Raw genomic sequence first — 27,566 nt, 5'->3', positions numbered from 1 at the left:
CAGCTCTCTCGGCTTTCATCGCGACGCAGACTAAGCTGTGTGACATTTGACATGCCTTTTGCGAGACAAAGTCAACTAGCTCATGTGTGCGTGCACTTTCATACCCTCATCTTCGCAGTCTAATGTGTCAGTTAATAACTATTCTAGAGCCGCCCTCACTTGAGTCAAGCTTGAGCGCAGTTATTAGGCCGGCAGCATGGGAATTCCTTCCAAAAGCTCTTTTGTTGCTGTAAAATCTCATGGTTTAAAATTTTACCTCGTGGAAAAGTTTTGCTCTAAAAACAAATAAATAATTATTAATTTTTTCCTAGGCTGCAATTTTTTTTAGCTAAAAAATGGTTACTTTTTGAAGCAAAGAGATGAATTGATTTTAATCTATGGAAATTGATAATTTGATATTTTCTTAAGGATATTTGCTATTCTGGCAACGGTAAAGGATTATCGATTATAAATTTGAAAAATTACAAAAATTAAAAAAAAAATCATACAGGACAAGTGATTAATTTTAAAGAAAAATTTATATCAATTAGACATCAGCCTGAAATTTATGCTGCGCCGCCAGACGCTGCTTAACAATTTGCCTACCACAAAAGCGAAATACGGAAACGTTAAAATAATTTCATGAACGATAAAGTGCGATGTAAAATTAATAAATTCAATGACGATCTAAAAACTTTTTCTTTCCTTCACTTAATTTTTCTGATAAAAATTTACTTGGTTTTTTGTTATTCCAAAATCACTCTCTACAACGTGAAATAATAAATTAACCATAATTAATTAATGGTACTCGCACACAATTTTCAGATCTTGCCTGGGGTAAGCATTATACCAACAAACGAATAATTTTATTTTACCGAACAAAACGTTTCATTTGGAGCCTCATAACGTTCTCTTTTGTTTCATTTTAGCCAGAAATTCAAAATTAGTTCTGCTTCTGCCCGTTTAAAAATTTCAAATTGCTCTAGCAATATCAAATTATGGCATTTTAGCGTAATTGGAAACGCTGTTGCATTGTTTCATAATTGATGACAGTGTTTCTGCGTTTCGTATTTTGGTATAAAGTTAAACATATCAAAACAAAATATAAATTGTTAAATAAAAAGTATTAAATTTGAGATATAATATTAATTTGAAACTGTTTCTCTAGCTGGATGATTTATTTAAGGCGAAAAATTGACATACAAGTTTAAAAATTAAAACGCACAATAAAAACTTTATTATCCATCTGCAACCCAATTGAATTGAATTGAACCCAATTCGAGGTCTAATAAACTGCAAATCGAGGAAATTAAATTTTTACAAACATTTCAGTAACCTACAATTTCACAATTGAGGTGAATCTTGTTGATTTTTTTAACTTATTTTCTTGCTATGGCCAAAAGAGTCATTCGATAAGATAAATGTTTTTGACAAAATTATTCGATTTGGCTCAAAATCGTTTACTTTGATGTCAAGTTACGTTTTTTAATTCAAAACTCTGCAACTCTTGGCACAATAATTTAACGCTGTTCTGCTCCCCTACAAAAAGGGCACGCATTAATTACAAATTCATGGCCGCCGCGACACAAACACGCGCCTTTCTTGAGGGTTCGTCTTTCACTCTCCGGCATGCATGCGTGTGTGTTTTGCAGCAGCAGCACCTGAGCCAGAAAGCGGCGAACGCAGACGGGCCTTGATGTGCACGCCTGCTTTGAAGCCTCTTTGAGAATTATAAATTCTGCAGCGAGCAAGTGTGCGAGAGGGCGCGGTTGTGTTTTTGCTAATGAAATTTGCCTGCCTCTCTGCTCGCTCGTCTGCCTAAATATTATGTCAGCGGCATTACTGGTATTAATGGGCGCCTGTCATTCCCATACACAACATCGCGCGGAAAACGAGAGGAGCAAAAGCAAACACGCGGCGCGCATTAATTCGGCAGCCAGACGCTGCTAATTGCACGCAGGCGGAATACATTTAAAATCGTAATATTGTGCATAATATAAAAGGAGCATTAGTCGAACGAGTGCCTCCGTTCAGAGAAGCAGGGTGTATGTTAAAATTTTCTTCTATTATGCAAAACCAAGAGCTGCACACTCGATTTTCTGCTCCGAAATTAATCCGCCCGCCAGCGTCGCTGCTGACGAAGCTGCCGCGTAATTTCATTTTCTTTCCAGAGAGAACATAATTCGGTTTGAACGCATGTGTGTGAAATTGTAACTTGGTTAGGAATTTTGACGCACTTTCCTGCAGATTAACTTTGTGTTTTATTGTGTGTGATATACTTACGAAGTTGAGACAAGAGCGACAAGGTAAACATTTAAAATAAAATTGAAAATAAATATATAAAAAATACAATTTTTTTTGAAAATTTTAATTTACTTTCTAAAGAATTACATTATAAGTTGGCAAAAGAAATAAGAAGTACTGATTTCAAAAGCAACACTTTTTTGTGAATTATAATTTTGGATTCTTTAATTTTTTTATTTTAAGAACAATATTATTGATGTATTTGATTATATTTTACTAGTGGCTAAACGGCTAATACTAAAAACCTGTTGTCAGTGTTGATAAAAAATTTTAAAAAAGGCAAGCATTACTTGAGACAATCCTAAAAATCAACATAGGAACAACAATACAGAATTTCAATGAAAAATTGAATATTTTGGATTCATTATTATTGTTTATTAGTCCAAATTGTTACAAAAATTGTCAACAACGAGGGAAAAAGTTGTCAGATTGCTAAAGAAAAAACAAAGACATTCCCACTGGAGAAAAGATCAAAACTTCCAAAATACTTAAGACAGTGATCCTCGCAGCCTTGCTTCTTACAAGAAATCATTTAATAAACCAAAAGACTGAAATTCTATTAATTGCAGAAATTTTTACCTTCAAAACTGGAATTGTTTTCTGCCGTTCTGGAAAAAATGTATTATGAACACAGGTGGGGACTTCCGATGGATTACCTTGAGCAGGATTTGCTTATTGTTTGCCCAATATTTTTCTTTTTTGCAGCAGCGAGACGCGATCGGCAAGGAGAATGCATAGCTACAGCGCTTTTAATTGAATGGAGCGGGATTTGTGCAGGCACGTCACGTGCGAAATAAAACAGCCTGCCGCTCTATTTGCGTATGAATGGCGAGGAATCTGCTACTTTTGTATGCAAACTCGGCGCTCGAGAAATAAATCCGGGCTGCTCCAACACAATTGCGGCTGAACATGTTAAATTGCTCGCACTTAACTCTGTGTGAATTCACAAAGATGGAAAAGAAAAAAAATGATTAAATTAAATTATTAAAAATTATATTAATTTCTTTTTTAATTTTTTACAGTCATAAATTAGAACTTAAAACTGTTTCTACATTTGAATGATAAAAATATCCTCTAGAGACTTTTGCAAAATCAGGTGAGAGATTTATAAATTAATTTTGAATTAACAATTTAAATTTAGATACTTTTGATATTTTCATTGAAATCTTGGACATAATAATTGGTGATAATTATTCCACCATCCATCCATTTCAATTTAGCCAAGTTTGCAGGAAATTTAGCACTGCACAAATCCGGTGCTAATGCAATTTGATGAGCACCGCTTTTGCGAATATACCCAGGGGCCGTAATTACACAACGAAAGGTGGCTTCCGCTGAGTTGATTTCTGCCCGGGGCTAATTTCCCGGTCGAGTTATGTATTAGAATGGGACACGGACAGAGAGGAGCAGCTTTTGAAGTAGAGAGCAAAACAGAGGCAAACAAGCACCTTGGCAAACTTGCGACTAATAGGCTAATGGGGTGTGCAAAGCAAATTCTATCAAGGGTTGCATCACGGCACGAGGAGACGCGTCTTGATATATTGCTTGATGGGTCAAAGGGCAATCTGCCGGGGCAAGACGTGGCATCGGCGAAGATCCGACTTATATAGTTCGTCAAGTCGGAACTTTGGCGTTGAGTGAAATTTAATTAGGGTTGCAGTTTACAAGCCACCTATGTACAGAAAGTTCTTTGACTTGGGAATGAGATGCGTTTTATTAAATAAATTTTCAATAACAAAACTAATTTATAATTAAAATACTCCTTCAAATACAGATTTCCAACATTTTTTAAATTGAGAAGCTTTATTTTAAGTGTACATAGAATTATTCTTTATATTACTTAAAAAGACAGTTTTCATGATGATTTTTCAAGCATATTTATTTAGCAAATTTTCCTCAAAATATATTTTTCACAAAACCTTACAGACTGTATTTTTCTTAAACGGAAAATTTCGGCTCAAATTTAAGTTATAAAAGTCCTAAATGAAGTTCATTTTGAGGAATAAGCAAAAATATGAATTATAAAATAAATACACTAATGTAAAATGCTATTTTACAAATTTAAAATTTCTAGAAATTATTAAGAACACTTTTTTTCAAAGGAAACAGGTTATTTAAAGGGATTTTTTCTCAAAGAAATTTAAAAATAACCATGTTTTTTAATTTGATTAAAATATTTCTGCAAAAAATTTGAAAAAAGAAAAAGAAAAACCCCAAGTAGAAATAATATTCAGAATGAAAATCAAGTCATAAAAATATTTAGTGTACAGAGTTTAATACATTTTGAACGAAATAATTTCCAATGGATTAATTTTCAAAATTAACTTTCCTAATATATAAAAAAATAAAATAAATGATCACATTTTTCCGATAAAATTTGTTTTATTATACAGTGCAGAAAGGAATTTTTACAATTTCTCTTACAATATCTGTGAGAATGAACGAACCAGACTGGGGCTGGAACGAACCACTCCAATCCTCAAATTTTAAACAATAAATTATAAACAAGATAATTATGCTAGTCCATTAACTTATATTAAGATCACTTAAGTTATAAATTAAGTTCATTGACGTAACACAATCACTGAGCAGTCTCTGCTCATATTGAGATGAATCAAACCAAACTATTAGAAAAAATATTCAAAAATATAAGTGAAAATTGAATGGTAACACTCGAGGTGGATTTCATAAAAGATTGAAACCGGGCGAACCTCGTTGCAAAGAAAAAAATGAAAAAATAAAGGACAACTGACCCCAAAGGCGACCTGCGGTCTGCTGGTACTTTAAAACCTAGGATTTCTTGTGTCCGACTAAAACTAAGTGGGAGGAATTAATAAAAAATTAAAAATAAAATGGGAGATTTTAATTTTAATAAACAAAAATTGCAGAAATTAATTAAGCAAAAGAGTCAGTCAACAGCTTCATACTGTGATTTTGGCAGAAATTTCCAGGGCAATGAACCCAAAGACTTTTCTGGCAAAAACACAGTAATCTGCCACACTACTGGTTAGGACAGCTGTTTCGGCCAATCCAGGCCTCATCAGCTAACCTGAGTGCCGGTCCTCTCCTTTCGGAGAAGTCCGAGAGACTGATGCTGAACGGTGGCTGCTGCGGGGTTTTATACCCGAGCGAGGCCGCTCGCACCGCCTCCTGGCGCGCTGATTGGCTGACTCACTTGCTCTAGAATTTTCTGCGTTTCAAATTTAATTTTTTATTAATTCCTCCCACTTAGTTTTAGTCGGACACAAGAAATCCTAGGTTTTAAAGTACCAGCAGACCGCAGGTCGCCTTTGGGGTCAGTTGTCCTTTATTTTTTCATTTTTTTCTTTGCAACGAGGTTCGCCCGGTTTCAATCTTTTATAAGTGAAAATGCTTGAATTTTCAAATAAAAATTGAGGAAGAAATATTTGATTTTATAAACATTCTAAAAAAAGATTTGTTTCAATTGTGAAGCTTTTATAGGGACACAGAAACTCTTAATTACGTTGTTCATTTGTATTTTTGAAACAAGATGCACACAACTTGCTCTCTCAAAAGCTTCTCATTAAAACGCAGTAAAAGTACCAGCCCTTAATTTGCTCGAACACAGTCATTTGCATGTAAATTTCGGCTACCGGCGGTGAATTATCCCGACGAGGCCGCCGCTGGTACCTCATCCGCGAGAGCAAATTCATACGCTGAGCATGTGGGCATGTCTGCGACTGCATGAACACGGCGCCGCGTGTTAAATGCAAAGCAGCGGCGATGTAGTTGATGTTTATAATTAAAAGTTTGGGCGCCGGCGCGCGGCTCGGGCCATATTTAACATCGCATAAAACCTCACCTTTGTTTACGACTTTGCGATAAAATGCCAACCGAGAGCGCGGATACAACTTACGAACGCGCTGCGCTAAATTAATTTTGGACTGCTGCAAATTAAACGTAAAGCTCTCGCATTTCACCAAAACTTCAGAGTTAAGCCCGCCGACCTAATTTAGGAATTATTATTTATATTTACCTTTATTTAAATTTAAATTAAATATTGCAATTCTGTGTGTATACAATACAGTAAGACACTACGTTTGACGTTCATTATCAATCAAAAAATTATACATTATACTAAAATAATAGTTTCATTAATAGGTTCAATTTGTCTAAAGGAAATCGAAACAAATAATTTAAACCGTATATTTACATTTGTTTTATTGAAACTCATTCTCAAAAAAATACATTAATTCTCCATCAGAAATCGACAAAAAATTTTTTTATTTCCAAGATATTTTTTTTTTTTTTTTTTATATGAAAAGCATTATATTAAAATGGTTCTATTTTGTGGAATTGTTGGATTTTTGTGTTGGCATGGTAGAAAAAGTCAGCACCTTTTACAGAAGTCGGAAATTATAAACATTTATTTACAAGTTGACTGCAGATAGAAAAATATTTTTTCATAGATATTTACAATAATTGTGCATACTGAAATAGGTATTATTTAGTTTTAGAATATAAAATGATAAATATGTAAATTTATGTCCTTCAAAATTATGCTTCGAGAATCATTTTTGGCTCTCAAGTTTCTCTGCGGCTTCTTCACTCAGTGAATTTAATTCATGTATCTGCATGTGTGCCTCTTTGAAGATTTTGCTTTCATTTCCTTTTACATATTTCACATTACGTACTCTTATTTGAGTGTTTTGATGTTGTGTGTTTTTTCAATTCGTAGCAAAAATAAAATTTTCTTTGGCATTGGCTACAGGCATGATTTTTTTCCATCAGGTTGTGCACGACTGCTAAGTGTCTCTCGACACTTACTTTATAAGTAAATTTCTTGCTGCAATGCGCACACTCAAATACGTGTAATTTTTTTACGTTATGTAAGGACCTAATGTGCCATTTTAAAGAAATTTCTTTTAATTCAATTTCGCAAATTTTACATTTCACTCTTTCAATTGAGTGCGAGCTCTCATGCCTTTTCAATTCGTTGAGAAAATAAAATTTTTTTTTGCATTGCTTACAGGAATGTTTTTTTCCTATCAGGTTGTGCACGGCTGCCAAGTGTCTCTCGACACTTCCTTTACAAGTAAATTTCTTGCTGCAATGCGCACACTCAAATACGTGTAATTTTTTGACGTTATGTAAGGACCTAATGTGCCATTTTAAAGAATTTTCTTTTAATTCAATTTCGCAAATTTTACATTTCACTCTTTCAATTGAGTGCGAGCTCTCATGCCTTTTCAATTCGTTGAGAAAATAAAATTTTTTTTTGCATTGCTTACAGGCATGTTTTTTTCCTATCAGGTTGTGCACGACTGCCAAGTGTCTCTCGACACCTCCTTTACAAGTAAATTTCTTGCTGCAATGCGCACACTCAAGTTCGTGCAATATTTTATCATGCCAAGTCCTAATGTGATCTATTAAGCTACCTGGTTTTACTTCCATTTTACAAATCTCACATTCCATTCTTAAGTGCGACTTTGCATGTTTTTTCAATTGGTAGAGAAGATGAAATTTTCTTTCACAATGGTTACAGTCATGTTTTTTTTCTAGCAGGCTGTGCACAACTATGAAGTGCATCTTCATGCTTTGTTTTGATACGAATTTTTTGCTGCAATGAGCACACTGAAATTTGTAAATTCCTTCGACAGCATGCATAGTTCTAAGGTGATTGTTCAAACAGCCAATGCTTAAAAAATACTTGAAGCAAAATTTACACTTGGGTCTCCGTTTTTCGTTTTTGACAATTCTATTTTCAACTACATGATGATTGAGAACATGTCGCTTCAAAGTAGAATAGGAATAAAAAGCTTTAAAACAAGTACTGCATTTCTTTGAATGTTTGCATTTCTGTTTATGATTTCTGTGCAACCCTTGGCAGTCAAATTCACTTTTACAATACTTGCACACGCGTATTTTCAAATGGTCAACAAATCGACTGGTCGAAATATGCGAAGCGCAAGCAGGACAGGTCCTAAAATTGTGTACAGAAGATATATGGTACTTCAAGTTGATTCCACTTGAGAAGCTCGCTGGACATTTTGGGCAATGTGAAGTTATGTTTACTTTTTTATGCTTTTTGGCCTTGTGGTGAGAAAGTTCATACTTCGTTAAGCATTTAAAATTGCATAGTGAACATTTAAACTTTTTTCTGCGTTCAAGTGGTTGATGGATTTTCTCGAAATGCGACTTCAAATCTGCCTGGCTTTTAAAATAAGATAAGCAATTATTCATTTGACACATTTGACACGTGATAGAAACATCAGAATGTTTCGATCTAACGTGATTGTGCAAATTTCTCTTTGATCTTAGGTCCTTCATAGGGCAATATATGCATTCAAATAATTTCAACAATTTTGGCTTTAAATGTACCATTCTTAAATGAGCGTCCCTATCCTCTACACTTTTAAAATAAGAACAGCACAGCGTATGATAATTACACCTAATTGCAATATCGGCATGTTGCTTTTTTATGTGCCAACGCCAACATGGTTTTGATTTAAAAGTTTTCAGGCAATAACAACATTGAAATGTGGGGCCTTCTAGTTGAGATTTTTCATCAGAAGAGAAAACCGTTTTCTGTTTGTGGAGCGCTTTTGTCAAAGGAACCCAACACTGCTGCACTTTTCCAGCTGTAAAAAATAACACAAAATTTTACTTTCCTAATCCTATAAAATGGAAATCTTAAAAGAAAACTCTGAATATTTGATTTATTGAATTTAAAATACATGTTAAGAAAGTAGTTCATTGTATCTATAGGAAAATAATGTCCTATCCTACATGCTTCAGAAAATTAATTTGTAAACACCTTGAAAAACTGTTTAATATAATATTTTACTTCCATTTCCTTTTTTAGTTTTGACTCAATATTTCAATGTAAAATATGAAAATATATAGTTAAAGTGCCGATTTTTATTCAATCCCTAAGTGTTGAAGTTTTTCAACAAATTTAATTCTGAAATTGAAATATGACGAACCACCCAGATGAGCCACTGCTATTCAATTCAGGAATTTGGCATGCAAGAAATGTCCCTCACCTGTGTAGCTTTCAAACAGGACTTGAACACTTTTTTCAGCAACCTTATCTGGCCACCAGCGCAAGTTTAAATTGCAGCTTCTTGTACGGTTTTCCACGCACATTTCGCTCTGTAACTCTCCAAGATAAAATCTGCAATGCGTGGAAAATGCTTTAAATACAATTAAGCGCCAAAAATCTATTCCTCATAAATTTTAGTAAGAAATTTTAAAAAACATAAAAATAATAGCCATGGATATGTAATTACCTAGCGTCCCAAACGCAAAAGTAGCAGAAAATGTCGTCGTCTTCAATTTCATCGGCCAAAGTTGTGCCCAAAAAATTCAGGCACCACTCTGCAAACTTGTTTTTGTCCACTTCGGCCCCTCGGTATCCACCGTTGGCCGCTGGCCGCTCGCAAAGTCGGCACAACTCGGGCCACATCTTTCAACGCGTCCTTGTTGATTTGAACTGAGTTGGCGTCTCTTTTCAGAGTGACTTGTGAGGATGTGGGAACATCTGTAGATGTGGCCCATCCGGCGAAATCTGTTGGAAGAGGGGGCGACGAAGCAAAGAGATAACACACGCTGAATTCCGATCCATTCAAAACGGATAATAGGCGATGCATATTATTAAGAGGAAAGAAAAATGCTGAGAAAAAATTACGGACAAAAAATGTGCACAGCTGTTTGGGGGTTTTTGAAAGTGCGTGGGAGCGGCTGATGGTGCCTGGCTGGTAATGGGGCACTGGTTCCTGTCATTTAACACGCCAAACAACAACAGATAATCATATTATAATATGCACCAAGCACAGTGGTTGTTTCTGTGCCCCTCGATGTTTTGCGTCCCTCGCCAGCTTATATTCTAATGCGACGGGCGCATATGCGGCGGTACTTTGGGCGAGGGGGCGAAAATTACACCAAAACGCGGCAGCATCCGCAACAAGGAAGGGGAGAACAACTTTCACATTCAACCGCAGAAATTTGCAAAATGTGTCATAAAACCCCTCGAGTGTGAGGGAAATTTTAAAATTAGGTTGTATTTTTTCTTTCGTGGCATGAACATGAAATTTTTTTAATTAATATTTATAAAAAAACCCACCATAATTTGGATGTTAAAAATTTAAATTTAAAATGAATTAATCAAGACAAAAGTAACTTTTTATTTTCTTTGTATACCATTTAAAGTTTATTGAAATGTTATCTAGAATTTTAAATTTTACTAAAAAATAAATTATGCATTTTTCTTATTTTCTTTAAACAATTTAAACTAATTTGCCGTGAAAAATCTAAAATAAAAACACTAACAATAAGTATAAATTCATAGCGTTCTTTAACTTTCTTCCTTTTGGTAGCAAACCGCAAGGAATCGAAATCTCCAGTTGTAAAATAATCTTACGTCAATGTTAGCGGAAGAAATACGTGGTGTGCCAATCTACTGGAATTCCTACCGAGCTTCAATCAGACAGATCGACATTGAGGTTGAATGAAAGCTCTGCGTTTTATTAGTCGAAGACGTGTAAAGTCGCTGCAAATCGTCCCGGCTTTTTTTTACCTTTTTGCGCTGTAAAAGCAAACTGCCCGTCAAATGGCACGCACGCCAACTTCAGCGGTTTCCGAACCCTTGTTTATTGCGAGCATCAAGAAGCAATGCCCGCAATGTTGTGTGGGAGTGGAAAATTCGCAAGTGGTATACATTTCGATCAGAAAGTAAAACACGGATAAAAAGTATTTTGCGAAACTTAAACAAGCTTTTTACATATTTTATATAATCCGTTGGTGAAATGTGCAAAGCCTGGAAGAGTTTGGAACTAGTTTTAAAGGACAAAGTTTGCAGACCTCAAAACTTGTCATGCGGCTAATCCAAAGATCGGTCCAAGTCTGCAGAACAGATTTTTACATTTGCAATAGCAAATAATTCATGAAGAGCAACGCGTTAAAAGAGTAAAAAGAGTAAATAAAACAAAAAAGTGAATGTTTAATATTCAGAAAAAAATTAATTTTGTTTGTAGCAATAAATTTTTAATATTCACTTTTCCATTTTATATGGATGATTGAAATTATATCAAAACTATATTAATTTAATATAAAAAAGGAAACTCTTTGTGAATTAATAATTTGAATGATTGTTTATTTCATTGACAAAAAAAAATATTAAAAAAATCAGTCATAAATGCTAGGAAATTTATATCTGAAACGAACCTTTAAATTTTTTCATATTTATAAGAAATTGTTTAAAAAAAACATGGTTTATTATCACTTTAAAAATCAATGCTACACTATTTCTAGCATTACATTAACTTGAAAAAAAAATTAATAATAATAATAATCAATTGATATATTTGCAGATTAAATTTGTGCCTCTCTTTGGCAACGGAGGGGAGTAAGAAGTGAAATAAATAACAATCGGTCTGCCCGTCAGTTGCAGCTCGTCGTTCCCAAGTGTCACGCGCGCAATATTTTGCATTTCTTGCTGCAATTATGTCAGCCGGCGGTGCTCAGCCTTTTCTCTGTTTTTATTCCACTCCAAAGTGATTTATCTCATTCGGCTCGCCCGCCGCCGGCCTGTACTGAATTTATTGCTTTGTGATTTATAGCCGCAACAGCGACGAAGAGACGACGAATAAAACACACAAAAGAACTCGGCTCGTAAAAGCTTTCTTTCTTCCTCATTTTCAAACGATCTCGTCCGAAGCGTTTTTTATTCATTAGAGGCAATAAAAAAAACCGCACACAGGAAGAAAGAAAAGTGTTGTTCTTCTACATTTTTCCACGAGGAAAGGTCGCAACAATAATAACGAGACCATCCATCAGTCTTTTTTCTCTTTCATTTCTGGCTGACCGAATAGTTTTGTTAATTCGGCCGCTGCTCATCAATCATTAGCGCCAAACGCTGGCGGGCAGGAAAGGGGTTGTTTGTTCGCCGCCCTTTCGCGCCGCCGCCCCGTTTCGCACGTGATTTTGACGCGTCGGGGTGCAGCCGCGTGAAATATGGACAAACTTGGGCGTGCATTTTTCGCCGGACTGCTCGACCGGGAGATTAGTTTGGGTAATGAGGCGTCCGTGTTTGCGCTCGGAAATGGCAACACGCACTGTTTTCTGGAAAGGGGAGTTTTCATAAATACTTCCCGGCTTGCCAAAATTGATTTTTTTTTCTTTTTAAAAGTTGTTCAAAAAAATTTGAAATAAAGAGATAAAAAAATCAAGAAAAAATGTAATGTAATTTAGAAAAAAAAAATAAAAAACTTAACTTTTCCAAACGGGAAACTTTTCAGATACCATAGTTTTTCCTATTTCCTATTTCATTTAATTTTCTAAAGAATTTATTCAAATTGAAATATAAATATATAAATATAAATATATAAATATATTTGATTCATTTTTTCATTAGAATCAGTCTCTCGTATTACAATTAAATTTCTGATCATTTTTTAATTTGCTTTTAATATTCTTTTCTCCAAGTTTATTTGTTAAGTATTCAATTTTAAGAAGTATAATTTTTAACAATCAGAATTTTTTCAAATAGAAGTAAAATCTGATTAAATTGTTTTAAATTTTTTTCTATTAAATTTCATTCCTTTTAATAGTACAAAGAAATTTCATCTTCAATTCAATCTCTTACCACACAAGTAGCACAACTTTAATCCCACGTAGGTTTAAAGTTAATATAGATTTACTTACATGGACGACCTCCTCTCAAGAAAATCCTCCCGTTCCAAATCAGATCAGAGCTTGAGAAATTACTCTTGTCCGGAGACACAAAGGAGTTATTTTCCAGTGCACAGATGTGTGCGTTGAGGTAATACAGAGAGAAGCTGGCTTGAGAGTCACCTCAGGGCATTCTGCGATAGATGGCCATCAGCACACAATGTAATATAAAGAGGCAGCGATAAAGCTGATTAGACGAGAAGTGAACGGCAAAGTGGCAATTTCGCAGCCCTCTCCGAAAAAGAAACGGTCAATTTTCTGTTCCTGCTGGGAAAAGCGTTTTCCAATAAACTAGCAGTGGCAAGAAGAAGAAAAAACGAGTATTGCTCTTGCTTGGAAAGTAATGAACTTTTGTTGAGACTCAAATTTATCAATTATCATGGAGTGGAATTAGTTGGAGTGGACAATTAGAGTGGACTATTTTTTTTTTAAATGCTGCTTTTTTCCATACAATTAGTCATTTTACGAGGAAAGCAATGTCAGGTTTCTAAAACCCAATTAAATCATTCATCTTCTCTCTTTCAAAATATAATCGAGTATGAAAGTATCTGATGGAAATTTTCAACAACGGGAAAAACTGAAAGAAATCCATTAAATACTTCATCTGGAGAAGAAGTGGACACTCGATGAAATGAAATAAAATTTTCCGTACTGAAGAACCAGAAAAAACAAAACGCTTAATTGCACCGTAAAATATTTATTACCAAATCATTATGATTCATAAATAAATTTTTTTACTCTATTTGAAATAATTGCTCAAATTTTCTATTTTTTTTTTTTTAAATGTTAAAGGCGCTTTGAGCATTTGTTTATGTTGTACACATGGAAGGAAGGTCGGATCAACTGAATCAGCCGGAAGCGCTCCGCAACACGGCAGTCTGATTTTGATGCGATTCTAATTCACCTGTCAACCAGCCCTCCATCCATCAGGCGTGTTTGTTTTGCTGGTTGTGTTGCTCCCATTCCGGTCGTGTGGCCTGGGACAACACCTGATGCTAGCTCGTGTCTCTTCCCGTCACTTAACAAATTTGTTTGGGTATGGAAGCAGACGAGCGAATTTGTTCACGTCGGTGACTGGATTATTTGATAATAATTCGTTTAGGGAAGCGAAAGTGACACAATCATGCATATTCGCTTCTGAACAGCTTAATTTTGAGTTTATTTCACAATTTTCAGTTTCCCATTCTGTCAAGCTCTCCACATTACACATAAATTTGAGTTAATTATATATTTTCAAACAATTAAAATTTAATAAAAGATACCAATGTTTTATATTTAAAAAAATCGTTAATAATTATATAAATGATTGAAATTCATTTTTAGGGGAAAATAAATAAAATTTGAACAACATTGGTAATATTTATGAGGAATTTCTAAAAATTTCCTACATAATTCCTCGATTAAGGTGCATTTTTTGTGTTTTTTTTTTCTGTTTATATCGTTCATATTATTCTAATTATCATTAAAACATTGATAATGAGTGATAAAATATCAAATATATATAAAAAAAATTATTCATTTTACCATTCAAAAAGCAACATTTTGTTCCCGTTTTGTTCACATTTTTTTTCTTTCCTCACTCAGATGTAAGTGATGGAAAAGGGCAATATTTCATGTCACCCAGCGTGCAACCAATCAATCAATCTATCGGAGGCGCCGCACAAACCTCTCGTGCGCATAAATTTAAACCGGGATTTCTCACACTAAATTTCAATCCGGACAAAAAGGCGCTAAAAGGCCCATAAGTCAGTGTCAGTTTTGTGTTCATCATCTCGCGCGCACTGACGGACAAACTGTCTCCCGCACGCGTTCGCTGTTGCTTTTTTCCAGCACGGCACGCATGCAAATTAATTAATGATGTGGCTCGTATGCGATTAATTACGGATATTTTTTCAGGCCGCAGCTGACTAGAGCTTGGGTGCACGTGTAATTTGCGGCCTCGAGCACTTGTGTGTGTACAGCAGCGATTGCTTGATTTACGAGCGGGTGTTGCGGCTTATTGGCGCTTTCGCCCTCAACTGCTACATTAATACGCAAGGCAAATTTACAAATTCTCGCGGATTATAACAGTAAACCATGATGGATGATGCAACTGTGAGGCAGGGTACTTTTGACCCTAAAGAGTAAATTATAAAAAATAAAAAATAAAAAAAATGAAGAAAACTTAATGATGACAAATTTTATTAGTTTCAAAAGACGTTTATTGGGTTCGACAAAGGGCAACTTTGCCCCAACATAAACTCACCCAAATTAATTGACAAAATAAAATTTTTTAACTATATTCCTTTGAATAATTTTGTCAATTTAAAATATTCATCAATTTCAAATTAAATTCATTGAATTTTTCCAGCATCAAGAACAAATTTAATACTTTTTGTTGACTTTCAACTGATTGTGCAGAATGAAAATGTTTTTTTGGAGAAGTAAAAAATATATTGATAAATTTTTCATCCATCCCAATTCTCATCATGTGCAGGGAATTTGAGGCAAACAGTTTTCCTGCTTTCGTAAAGCTTTGATCCTATCAAATATCAAAGAAGTAAAGCTTTCTTTGTAAAGCCAATTTCTTTCTTGACATATAAGCAAAGTTTTTGCAAGATATTGAAGAACAAACAGAGTGAAGAAAAAAATCAAACTCAAAATCTTTACTGAACCGGTCTTTTTACGTTGAACGACACCAAAATATCAGCGAACCCCATTATTGAACCCAGAGGAAAAACTGGAAATTTCCCCTAAATTTTTTTTAATTAAAATTTACAATTTTCTTTCTCCTTGACTAAGTAAGTGAAGTTTAAAACAGATAAAAATCCTATGGATAATAAAACAAATTTGATTTACCCATCTTTAAAAAGAGCTCATCATCTTATGTTTGTACCTTGCTTCTCCATATAAGTATAGAAATAAATTTCGTTCATGTAATTTTTGTTAATACTGAATTTAATTTATTTTAGTTGCAAATTGTGTTTATTGATATATCACAAAGGCAATTGCTGCCCATAACGGGATACATCATTCATACATTCAAAATTATACAAATTCAATACAATTGAGAGAAAAGATGAGAGTTTTACAAACAAAGTTTTACATGCGAAATTTCACAAACAAAATTTTCAATTACAAAATATAAACACAAGAAAAATAACAGTAGTCAAGTTCTTTGGACATTTTTCTTTTCTTTTTCTGGATGCTGAAAGCTTGCATTTAAATGACTGCCTGATACTTCCAAATGCCGCTTTCTTTGTTCTTTTTTTGCTCTTACTCCTGGCAAAAAACTGCAGCTCAAATTATGTTTAGTAAACAGGCTTTTTCGTCTTTGATTTGAGCCTCGCAATTCAGCTTTTATTATTCCAGATCAGTCCTTATTCAGTTTTTTATTTATTTTTTATTTTTTTTTTTTTAACATTAATTCAACTACTTTTTCATGAAACAAAACGATTGGCAACGATTTCCATTATCTCATTGAAATCCTGTGTGGGCTGCCTGTTTTTGTTTGAACTTATCCGTTGGATTTTACGGATTTTAATTCGAAGAGGGAAATAATACTGGAGTGTGGGCGGCCATCAATTACAGAAGTGATTTGGGTTTTATAGAGCGCGAAATGAAATTCAAGAGCGCTCGGCGGATGCTCTTCTCTCTCTGTTCAAAGCTGAATTGATCTTTCACGGCCCACCGGTGGCCGTTCCAGCACTTTGTGCCTCTCGAACAGCCGGAATAATGATCTCCGAGTGCGGTTTCGAGCAGCACAGAAAGCATAAAGAAGGTCCTCTTTCCAGGTTCAGCGCGCGCACATTCTAATTATCCGCTCGACAGACGACTTAATTGAAGATGAAAGCAAAGAATTTTTCTCGAAAAGCACTTTTGGAAATGATATAACCTTTTTCAACAGCTAATATGTAATAATATGTTTTTGATATTGACGCTGATCATCGTTACGAACAAATATTTTTTTTAGAAAAAAATATTTGATAAGTGAATTTACAATTAAATGCCAATCCATTTCAATAATTTGAGGTTCAATACAATTGGAACCAATTAAAAAATTATTTATATGAGATTTTACATGAAATCTTTCCTAGCAACGCGATCTGAAAGTTTGTTGCCGCTTATAAAAATTTCTCTTTGCTGAAAAAAGCTTTTGGTCAACAGATATATTTCTATTTATGGCGAGACCTTTGAGCCAGCCAGGTCATTAACGTAAATCAACTCGATAAGACACTGAGAATATTGCGCCACTGCGCACAAAGGGGATGCTGAATCTGCAGCAACCCTACATGCAGCAGCAACTGATCCTCCGATAATGACGACAATAGTAAACCATGGTCTGGTGCTGCACCTACCTACCTCGCTCTAGCTCTAGCGCGATAAAATGCGCTCAAAATATAGTCGAGACTCTCTGCTTTTGTGCCGAACTTACGCGGCACAAAACGTGCGATAGGCAAAACCAAACAGCCCCCGTGTGCGACCGACGCCTGCTTTTGTGCCGCTCCATTAAGGGCTGCGCAGATAAATTCGGGCGAAATATTGAACGCGGCCTGCTTCTTGTTTGCAAACACCGACGCTTTACGGCGAGCTGTGGTGATTCGGTCGCAGTTTAATATACGGACAATTGAATCACCGCCTTGTGCAATTTTGGCTGCGGTAAATTTCCGACACGGTTTGTTTGCTGATGGGGAGAGTTTGCATTAGAGGTGATTGAATTTATGGAAAATTAATAATTCTAAAGCAGATAATTATGATTTAAACCAATTTTATGGTAGATATTAATAATTCAGGCTAAAATTATAGCTTCAATAATTTAAAAGCAAAAGAAAAAAATCCATCATAAGGTTGCTTTTAAATAAAATTTTGTTTTAAATTCATTTGATTTTTTAAATCACCTCAAAGGTTGGAAATAAATTTTCAAGCTGCATCAAATTTTCATAAATTCTAGAGTATTTTTTCAATAATATCGATCACTTCCGTGTTACTCACGCCCGACGCAGCCACGACTCACTCTCTCCACAAACCTAATTTCCAAATGTCATATTACCGAAATTACCCGCACCGCAAAGATGTGATCCTTTCCTGGCTCGGCTGATCGAAACGCGATCAACGATAATCTCCAACCGAAATCAGCTTTTGCGTTCTCCGCCTCTTCTGCTTGCGATGCGATATTAAATTTTGCGGGAAATTAAAAGCGTTCTCGTTTTTTGCCCGGCGGCGCAAGTTCCTCGTGCATATAATGTCAGATTGATAAATCCGTCGCAAAATGGAAAATGTCTTTTTGAGTGTTTCCTCGCATGAAATCGACGTTTTATATTGAATGCGTTTTGGCGGAACGCCGTTTTGATGCTCCCTCATGAGCATAACAAGTTTGATACAAATTTCCCCCCAATGCGGGGAGATACAAAAATAATGCCGATGCCACTTTGAAAGAACAGGCTTATGGAAATTGTCAAAAAAATTCCACAAAGTTGATCTGATTATTAGTCCTCTTTTATTTATTATTAAATTTAAAATTCATTTGTGGTCCGCTGGAATTTTCTTTGAATATATTATTATTTTATATAAATTTAAGCGATTCAAAGCTCTTTTTTGTGATCTAATAATAATAATGATGTCTGTAAAATTTATTACAATTAGAAATAATTATTCATAATTGAATACTCACAATCAGACGGAATAGATTCACAAAATTTGTTATTATTGAAGTTTAAACTTTCAAAAATAATTATTAAAATCAGCTTTTACTTATCCACAGACCATAGCTGGAAATTTCAAATGTAAATAATAAAAAATTTCACGAAATTAGTTAATTCTTCAAAACAAGGAACTGATTTCAGATTGTTTGAAGCTTCTTTCATGACCTAAACAAATATATTTTCCGTCTAATTATTTAAAAAAAAATATTTAATTCAAAACAGATGAAAAAAATATGGTTATTGACAGGACTTTTTGATTTTTTTTTAGCAATAATACTTCGCGTTTGAACTTAAACTCGGTTTTCCCTCAACGGGTTTTTGAGTCGATATTGTTTCAAATACAAAACAATATCCTGCTTTATATCGCTAAATAATACTTCTTTGTCCTCTTCCCTTTAGTAGCAAAAACCTCCTCACATCTGTAAGCCACCAAACAACAGCTTATTATATAAACTAAATTTTATTATTGTGATGAATAGTTTCCTCCGTAAAAAAGCATCCGGGCGCAAAAACCCAACAAAGTGCGCGTTTGTTTCGGACGAGCGTGCTAAAGTCGGTGGCAGAATGAAACGCGGGCATGTCTGTTTGGAGCGTGTAGAATGTTTTGCATTTGTGTGCTGGAAGGCACCCCTGCAGAACGGACGGATGGTTGTCGAGTGTGTGTGTGGATATGGTTGGCAGCAAAGACACGTCCGCGGAATATAATTTTATTTGCATAATAAAATAGCGAGAGCATGCGTCTGGTGCGCGCAGCAAAATTCGAGTGGAATAAATATTTCCATTTATGTATACACAGCGTTGAAAATACGCGAAATGTTGCCAAATTCGGTCGACAAACAGCCGAGTGAGCTGCAAACCGCAACACTTGAACAATCTCACGCGTGAACGTGCAAATAACGAAAATTTGTGCTGGAAAAATATTTCGCTCAATGGTTATTTTCGTTTGCCTTTGCATATTTATGGTTTCAATAAAAATTTGAAACAATTTAGCTAAAACCAATATAAATCCTCTTTAATATTAAACAAGTATATCAACATTTTTAATAATTAGTTTAAGCAAAATTCTTGCTAGTGGTGGTACCGTTTTATCCAACAATTCCTTTCGTTCCAAATAAATTGTTTCAACAATTGATGTAAACAATGTGATGTATCAATTTAGACAAATAAAAAAACAATAATAATTATTCTTATTAGTGTTCATTTTCTCCAAACAAGAATTGCGTAGTTTTTATTAATTTTAAACCTAATAAATGCACATTATGCCATTTGTGCTAAATTTGCGAGGTAATTAGAAGAACAGTTACTTAATATGCAAATTTTAAGTGTTTTTTTTTATTGCGTGGGAGGCTGACATTTTCCAAGCCCGAATATTTTTAGACAGGTTCAAACAGCCGTTAAAAGTCTCTTGAATATAAATGCAGGTACGTCACGTTTTCCCCAAGTAATTTTGTCGTGCTGCGAGTACAGGTAAGTAAGTATACATGTAAATTCAATTTGACGGCACCGAACAAGCCAAAATACACGAGACGAGACGTAAATGCACGTGTCAGAGTTGTAAAGGCAGTCGAGAGCAAACAGCACTCGAAGGAAGTGCGCTACAACTTTGTCGTCCCCGGCGGTGCATGCGATCCAGCTTTTCCTCCTTTATTCTTTTCCCGGGAAGAAAAAACGATAAGAAAGGGTTGGGTTTTGAATCCGGCATGTATGGAGAGGACGAAGCACTTGCTTTGATGCACAAAGAAGGCTGCTGGGTGCGGAGGGCGGTGCATTGTGTATGTTCTGGACCGCCGATAAATAAGTGGCGAAAATACATACAAGACCCTCGGAAAGATCAAACCGGTGGGTCGAATTTCATAACATTGAAAATTGACGTCGACCCAGAGCTACATAATTTTATACTCTGGTTATAAGGGTGGTTTCCTAAAATATTATACAATACATATTTTGAAAATTTGACCATTTTTTACCGTCGTTCCTAAACTTTAAAATAAGTGATTTTATTATGCTCAAAAATGTTCTGAAAATATATAATTAAGTGGATTAGGACATTTTGAGTCATTTTGATTCATTTGAGACTAAAAGAGTCTTTTTTGTGTGTTTTAGGTTTGTTTTGATTTGATTTTATTTTTGGTCTTTTATTTTTAAATTATCTTTCTTTCTTGGATTTTTTAAAATCAATGCCGCCGACAATTTAGTAATTAATATGTAAAAGCCTATTATTTGGTGCCTCGTGCTGTATAATTTAGAAAATTTAATCGGTTAAAATAAGACAAATACTTGATATTTTTACATATTATTTTTAGTCAGTCAACTTCCTTTAAACAAATTTTATAGTCTTCAATTTTTTCAAATGGATTTTCACGATTTAAATAGAAGAAAAATTAATTACAAAAAATTCTTGAAGAATAGAAAACGAACACCATTGGTTATGGTTTCCCAATATAGATAAAAACTTGCGTCCTCTAAATATATTGTTAGAAAATTGAGCTCTGATTGCAATAATTATATGCAACCTGATAGGGCAAATTAAGTCTGGGTTTCGAGACTCTTTTGTTTTTAATTTCAGTCTCTCATCAACTATTGGCTGAATTTGAAAATAATTTTAATTTCCGATCAGCTTTGTAAACCTTATTTACTAAATTTAATAAAATAAACACTCACCAGCTAGAACAAGTAGTCAAAATTTCCTCAGATCGCTTTCCTGAAACAAACACCAAGCAAAATTAATTTCCGAGTTGGAAATTTTCACATCATCGCTAATTAGTGGCGTGCCTGGACAAATTCGCCGTTCATCGCAGGCGCCCCGCGAGAATTATAATTGACCTTTAAATTCAAGCAATTTGGCGTAGAAGATTTACGAGTGTGACCTTTGCTGCATGCTCGGGTGGATCGGCGATCGCACACATTTCATCCGTCCCGTGATATAATAGACGAGGACAAGCTCTCGAGACAAAGCCGACGAACTTCGCATCACTGCGCCTAATTAAGATAATGCAGATAGGGCAATCTTCATTTTTGAACGAGCCGCGAGCGACCGGGATGAAAATATAAAAAATTTCATCTCGCGTGGGAAAGGAATTTTTCACGCGCCTTTTTGCTCGTTATAAAAGAGAAGAGGCGATTCGCGGAATGCTCGAGCACGCGCTAAGTGAGGATAATTAACGACGAGAAACAAATGAATTGCATTCTATATTCATTTTAACACTTGAGAGAATAAATAAAATTTAATTAAAAATATGTGCAATTTTCCCAGCCTGTCAAATTATTATTTCACTCTCTAGCTTTGCAGATCAATTTGAAAGCTCAATTTCTAATTCTTTTCACGCCACTTTCTTACTTTCCTTCGTTCGTATAAAATCGCGTCAGTTGGCGATGTCCCGCAATTTTCGCGTGTTTGCCCAGCCTTCCGTTTGATATGTTTGTGTAACATACGCCCAAATTTAATGCACTGCCGCAATTTATAAACTAATGATCGCACCTGCTGCGCGGCCGGGCGTTTTATGAGCTCGGCAAAAAGCTGCAAGAAGAGTGCGAAAAGCATGAAGTTGGTGCTTCGATAGGAGACGTTGGCCTCATCCCAACGGAGTTGCTTTCCTTTAATTAACGGCTTCCTGGACGGACACATAGGCAGTGCACGGCACGAACGACATGAACAGTACAACGGAAACAGACAGCTGTTTGTTTTCAAAAATCTCTTTTCAATCTGGAAGAATCAAGAGCAAATAATAACTTCCACAGAACTCCAGCTCATTTTAATTAAAATTTGATGAAAAATTAATCAAAAAGTTAGAATTAAATTTTTGGCAGTTCTTGGTATAAAAATATCTTAATTTCATCAATTATGAAAAAATTAAATGGTGATTTGAATTTGAAGTCGGCTTTAAATTCATATCACCATGAATCAACCCTCAATCGTGAAATCGTAAAAAAAGTAAATAATTTAAACTTTCTGTACAGATTTTAGTAGTCATTGGATTTTTTTTCAAAAATTTAAACATTTTCATCTCTAAGCTTCATTAAAATCCTTATAAAATCCAATAGACCTTGTTTTTGTATAGATTTAAAAAAAAAATCACTTATTTATAATTTCCAAACTAACAAAGAGTTCAGGTTTATTTTAATCAATCGTTTGAAACATTCTTGAACATTTGGAACCAAGTTTTGTGAATATCTCTGCTGTATTTTGATTAAAGATTAAATAAAAAATAGTAAATTTTCTCGCAATAATTTAAATGTTTTGCTGGATATTTTTCACCATCAAAGCATCCAACGCAAAGCTGCTTGAGCAAACATCAGGTATTCGCAGACAGAGTCAATATTTGCGCATAAAAATATTCGCAAAAAAGAGCAAGTCGATATAAACATTCCTTTTTGGGTGAATCATCGCCTTGCCAACAAGTAGGCAAGAGCGGCGCAAAAAAACTCGTCGTCTGTCGCTCGCACACCGTCTTTTTGCCTTTCGGTCCACGGAGCACATGGTGATGTGATTGAGGCGGTTTGTGTGCGAGAGAGTCAAGGTCGGCTGCTGAAGTATGATACCGCACCACGCACATTATACACACAATCTCGAAAAACAAAACGAGTATGCGAGAGAGAAAAAAAATATAAATTAACGCCCACTTGGTGGGCAGACGCGGGGTCTAACAAAGAGAGAGAAGAACCGGCTCTCTCGCGGTAGACCCATGTGTGGCGAGCCAGAGAAAGAGAGAAAAGGAAAGCAATAATCGTAAAGAAACATGCAACTGCCGCGTTTATGGCCTCAACAGCACACACAAGCATCCACTTCTTCTTTTCGTCTTCACCTGAATACTTTCGTGAGCCTGCTCATGAATCTTCAATGTCAACGCGACAGTAATTGTGAAACTCGACCTGCTGCTGCTTCATCAAAATTGAATGAAGCTCGCAAGCAGGAGAAATTCAAAATTGTATGTGTAGGAAAGTGTTATCTTGAAAAACAATTTAAATCACGGTAGTAATTTATGAAATATTAAATTAAATAAATCCTACAGGTTAAAAAATTTTGTGAAATAATATTTCATATTATTATTATTAATAGTAAATTGCAATTGTAAACAAGGAAAAATAAATAACAAGAGGAATAAGAAAATAACAAATTAAAATTTTAATCCCAAAAAGGAAACACTCCCCTGACATTCTTAATTTAAAATTGTGAAATTGTAAAATTTGAAGTAATCAAACATAACTCAACCTTTACCCTTCAAGAATATGAATGAGAATTATTCATGTATTTTCAAATCACTCTCAATTGTCTCAATCAATCAAAATGGAGAACAAACAAGTCAGACGATATTGCCAAACATTTTGGCCGATCCAATTATAGAAGATTTAGAGAGTTGCGAGGCAAAATGAAATTTGCTTGATATGAAATTACTCTTGGGATCGAAGAATAAAGTCTCCATACACCGAATGACATTATTTTTCTCTGCCAATTTCGTGAGTTTGTTTCATTGCGTGCTCGAAATTTGTCCCGTTCTCTCATGAAAAATTACTTCTGCTTGTCAAAAGAGCGTGTTTCTCGTGATTGGACTTCTTTCGTGTGTTTATTCAAGTATAAAAAGTCGCAATTTGTCAAAACAAAAACCACAGCACTTTTCCACTTTTTGATTTCAGTATTAAGGGAAAAGGCAACTTCATTCATCAGCATTTTTATACCCATGTGTGTACATAGGAGGCTCTCAAATCTGCATATTATTTGATGCTAAAAGCTAAAATTCTGCAGCGCCAGCAAGTTAGGCCAACACTCTTGCGGCGACAGCTGCGCCGACCATGCAGTCTGCATTGCGATTTAATATTGTCCGTGTCAAAGGCGACACTTCTTGCAATTGGTGCTTTATGTATTTGCTAGTGGTGCACTTTTTTCCTAGGCAACACACGTTTTCATCTATAATACGCCTGCGGTGTTTCATTTATTTTCAATTAGTTTCCAGACGAGAGCATTGAAATAAGAAAAAAATCGCAAAAAAATGCTGCGGACGCTGATGAAAAATCTAATTGAAAAACAAAGAAAATCAAATGTCAGAGTAATAATATTTGTTTTAGCTTTGATCTGAATCAAAGGGAATATTTATTGAAGTTGCAAAAAGGTATCAAAATGAAATGAAAACAAAATTCAATTGAAAACGGAATTGATAGCAAAATTGACTCAATTTTTAAATAAAAATTATAAAACAACAAATTTCGTTATTTATTTGCTGAAATTTGTTAAAATTAGAAGCAAAATAATTTTTAAAGTAAATTTTAAAAAATAATAGAAAATAAATCTTCCAGAAATTGTTGCATGTCATTATTCGTTTTGATAAAAATTGTAATTTGTGATGGAGTAAGCAAATTTTCTTCATCTTCAGGAAATTACTGCCTAAATAATTTATACATTAAGAAATTTAGGGATAAAATTTTAAAATAATCTAGCAGAGAAATTTATTCATGATATTATTAATTATGGCTTTAAAATCTCCGCGAATATGAATTGCAAAAAATGAAACCAAATTAAAATTCCAAATTTTATTTCACCAAACTTTCCTAAGCTGTAAAACTTTCAGAGCTTTAAATTAAAATTAAAAAAAAAAATCAACGAACAGTACCTTTGGTGTGTTGCCGATCACACGCCCGGAACCTTTCTTTCGAAGCACCTGAATTGCGCCAGGGTATAATGACGGTGTAGCAACCGCGGCCGCCGCACAATGACTGATTGACGGTGACTGTTGGTGGCGGGCTGGGGCGAAGAAGAAACGCCCCTGCCTTGCACCTGTGATGCTCTCCCGCTCCGCTATCCCTCCTCTGTATTATTTTCTGGCCGGCGCCGCAGACACACAAACAACACGGACCGCGCGAGTCTATCTAGGAACTCCGCTGGTGATGCAATCTGACCCGCCGACGACTGCATTGCATGACCCTCAATCGCTCTAGTACTCCGAAGAAGAGAGAGAGAGAGAAAGACCACCCTAGAGCACAATTCTTGATGATGCTCACGACCGACAGAGTCAAGTGCAGACCTATTTTATATATGAATAGAGTCTAATGGTTGGACGCCTCTGATCAGAAGAGAAGATTAAGAGAGGAGGACGGTTTTAATAGAGCGGAAAATTTAATTAAAATTGGCAACTTGTATAAAAATAAAAATATATCCCACTAAAATTTGCTCTTTGACCCTTCCGATTCCTTAAATTTTAATTTTAAAATTTCAAAACTGTTCGTTTTTTTTTAGAATATTTCGAAAAATAAAAGCCACGTCCAAATAAAGATTTTGGTAAAAAATAAATTTGCTCAAAGATCAAGGCTCCAACTGGTAAAATTTAAATCAATTTTTTTTTTCATTCTGTGAAAATATGTAAGGCTCTTTAATACAATAAAATTGATATGACTCTCGATTTTGGGATAAATTAAGTTTTTTAAGTTTTAAGAAATATTGAGCTATATCATCAATAAATTTCTCTGCTGGATTATTTTAAAATTTTATCACTTCATTTCTGAATGTATAAACTATTTAGGCAATAATTTCTTGATGATGAAGAAAATTAAATTTGCTAACTATATCAATGTATATCAATAATTTAAATTTTTATCAAAATAAATAACGACATTCAACAATTTCTGGAAGATTTATTCATAAGGCCAAATTTATAAATAGTTGTCCAGCATAAGCAGTCAAATCATTAAAAATGCATATTTTCTTTTTCATTTCTAGGTTTCGTCGCATTCTATAGACATGACTGTTTTACTTTCTCACACAATTTCAGACCTAATACAAAATTCGGTTCAAGCACGGCTGAACTTTTTGGACAAACGTGGCATGGCCAGCGGATAGCTATAGCAAAAGTATTTTGTATTTTGTGATTCTGATCATGAGCAGAGAGTCACTGGGTCTACGAGCCCATTACGTTTGTACCTGACCGACCAATACTGCTAGAATTACAGACGCATTACCGCAAAAATAGACTCCCCGAGGCAAAAAACGAAACGCGTGCTCTATCCGTACTCAATGCAGCAGATGTGTGTCCGGCGGAATCGGTCACAACCTTTTTCGCAGTGTCAGCACGTCCGAATGTGAATTTGGCGTAATTTGAGCATCGTTTCCTACTCCATTATCGACGGCTTTTCGGCAATTTGTGGTCTGACTAAAGACTAAGGACGACGACGTGTGGTAATGCCGTTTCAAATAATTATGTGCAATTTGGCATTTGGCGCGAGAAATGAACCTTTCAAAATTATTTTGCAATGCTTGAAGAATGCTCAAAATTGTATAATATATTTTAAGTTCTAGTACATTGAGAATTATAACAGATTATAATTGTTATTTTGAAAGAAGAAAACTAAAAAAAGATACAATGAAATTAATTGAGTTTTAAAAAAGCGCAAAAGGAGAGAAAAATCCCAAATGTAATATTCAAAACTAAAAGAAAATAAAAGAATTATTTTTCTAAATCAGGCGACATTAAAAAATATTAATAATAACGTTAAATTTGTATTTAAAATAAAAACGGTAATTAGTAAATTTTTTATCTTTATTATTTTCTCTTAATTTTTATTTAAAAAATCTAAATTGCATGCTTTGAAAGATTCTAATTGCTTAGAATTCAATACTTTTCCATTGTAGTTTTCTTATCGTTCAGGTTGATAATGAAAAATAAATATTATTCAAAAACTTTCCATTCCACTCATGCCTTTACCATTTTTTTTTTCTAAATGAGATACGATTCAAGGCAATTCGAACCAACTGAGATGGAAATGTTTCAAAGTTGTTGCAAACTTAGTTCGTTTCTTTTTCCCATCAGCCCATAAATATCCACTTTGCAGCTACTTATTCATTCGCGTGCACACCCCGGCTGACTCGGCGATCTCCAAGTTTTGATCACATACATCACACATCGCGCAGGAGAACTGTGAAATGTG

At 34.7% G+C, this 27,566-nt stretch overlaps 2 protein-coding genes across 6 annotated transcripts in view; both read right to left on the bottom strand.

Moving 5' to 3' along the window:
- Window positions 1-27,566, bottom strand: part of LOC132205602 (protein O-linked-mannose beta-1,2-N-acetylglucosaminyltransferase 1-like) — a 166,188-nt gene that overhangs the window by 94,610 nt on the left and 44,012 nt on the right. For 4 of the 5 annotated variants that reach the window (XM_059634751.1, XM_059634757.1, XM_059634754.1 and 1 more), the window contains exon 3: window positions 21,318-21,357. The gene's annotated coding sequence lies outside the window, so the exon portion shown is untranslated. Of the gene's footprint in view, window positions 1-21,317; window positions 21,358-25,258; window positions 25,364-27,566 lie in introns of those variants that run through there. The other variant, XM_059634753.1, reaches the window with a different exon arrangement.
- On the bottom strand, window positions 6,585-9,733 carry LOC132192653 (zinc finger protein 11-like). The gene is made up of 3 exons (XM_059612710.1): window positions 9,537-9,733; window positions 9,291-9,421; window positions 6,585-8,885 (listed from the first exon to the last, which is right to left on the bottom strand). The coding sequence occupies exons 1-3, from the start codon at window positions 9,710-9,712 to the stop codon at window positions 6,931-6,933; spliced, it is 2,262 nt and encodes a 753-aa protein (XP_059468693.1). The 5' UTR covers window positions 9,713-9,733; the 3' UTR covers window positions 6,585-6,930.

This window comes from Neocloeon triangulifer, unplaced genomic scaffold, assembly GCF_031216515.1.
Source record: "Neocloeon triangulifer isolate White Clay Creek 2 clone unplaced genomic scaffold, ASM3121651v1 ptg000003l, whole genome shotgun sequence".
NCBI classification, from domain to species: domain Eukaryota; kingdom Metazoa; phylum Arthropoda; class Insecta; order Ephemeroptera; family Baetidae; genus Neocloeon; species Neocloeon triangulifer.
Note: the sequence above shows the minus strand (reverse complement) of the source record. Positions and strands in the feature narration are given on the sequence as shown.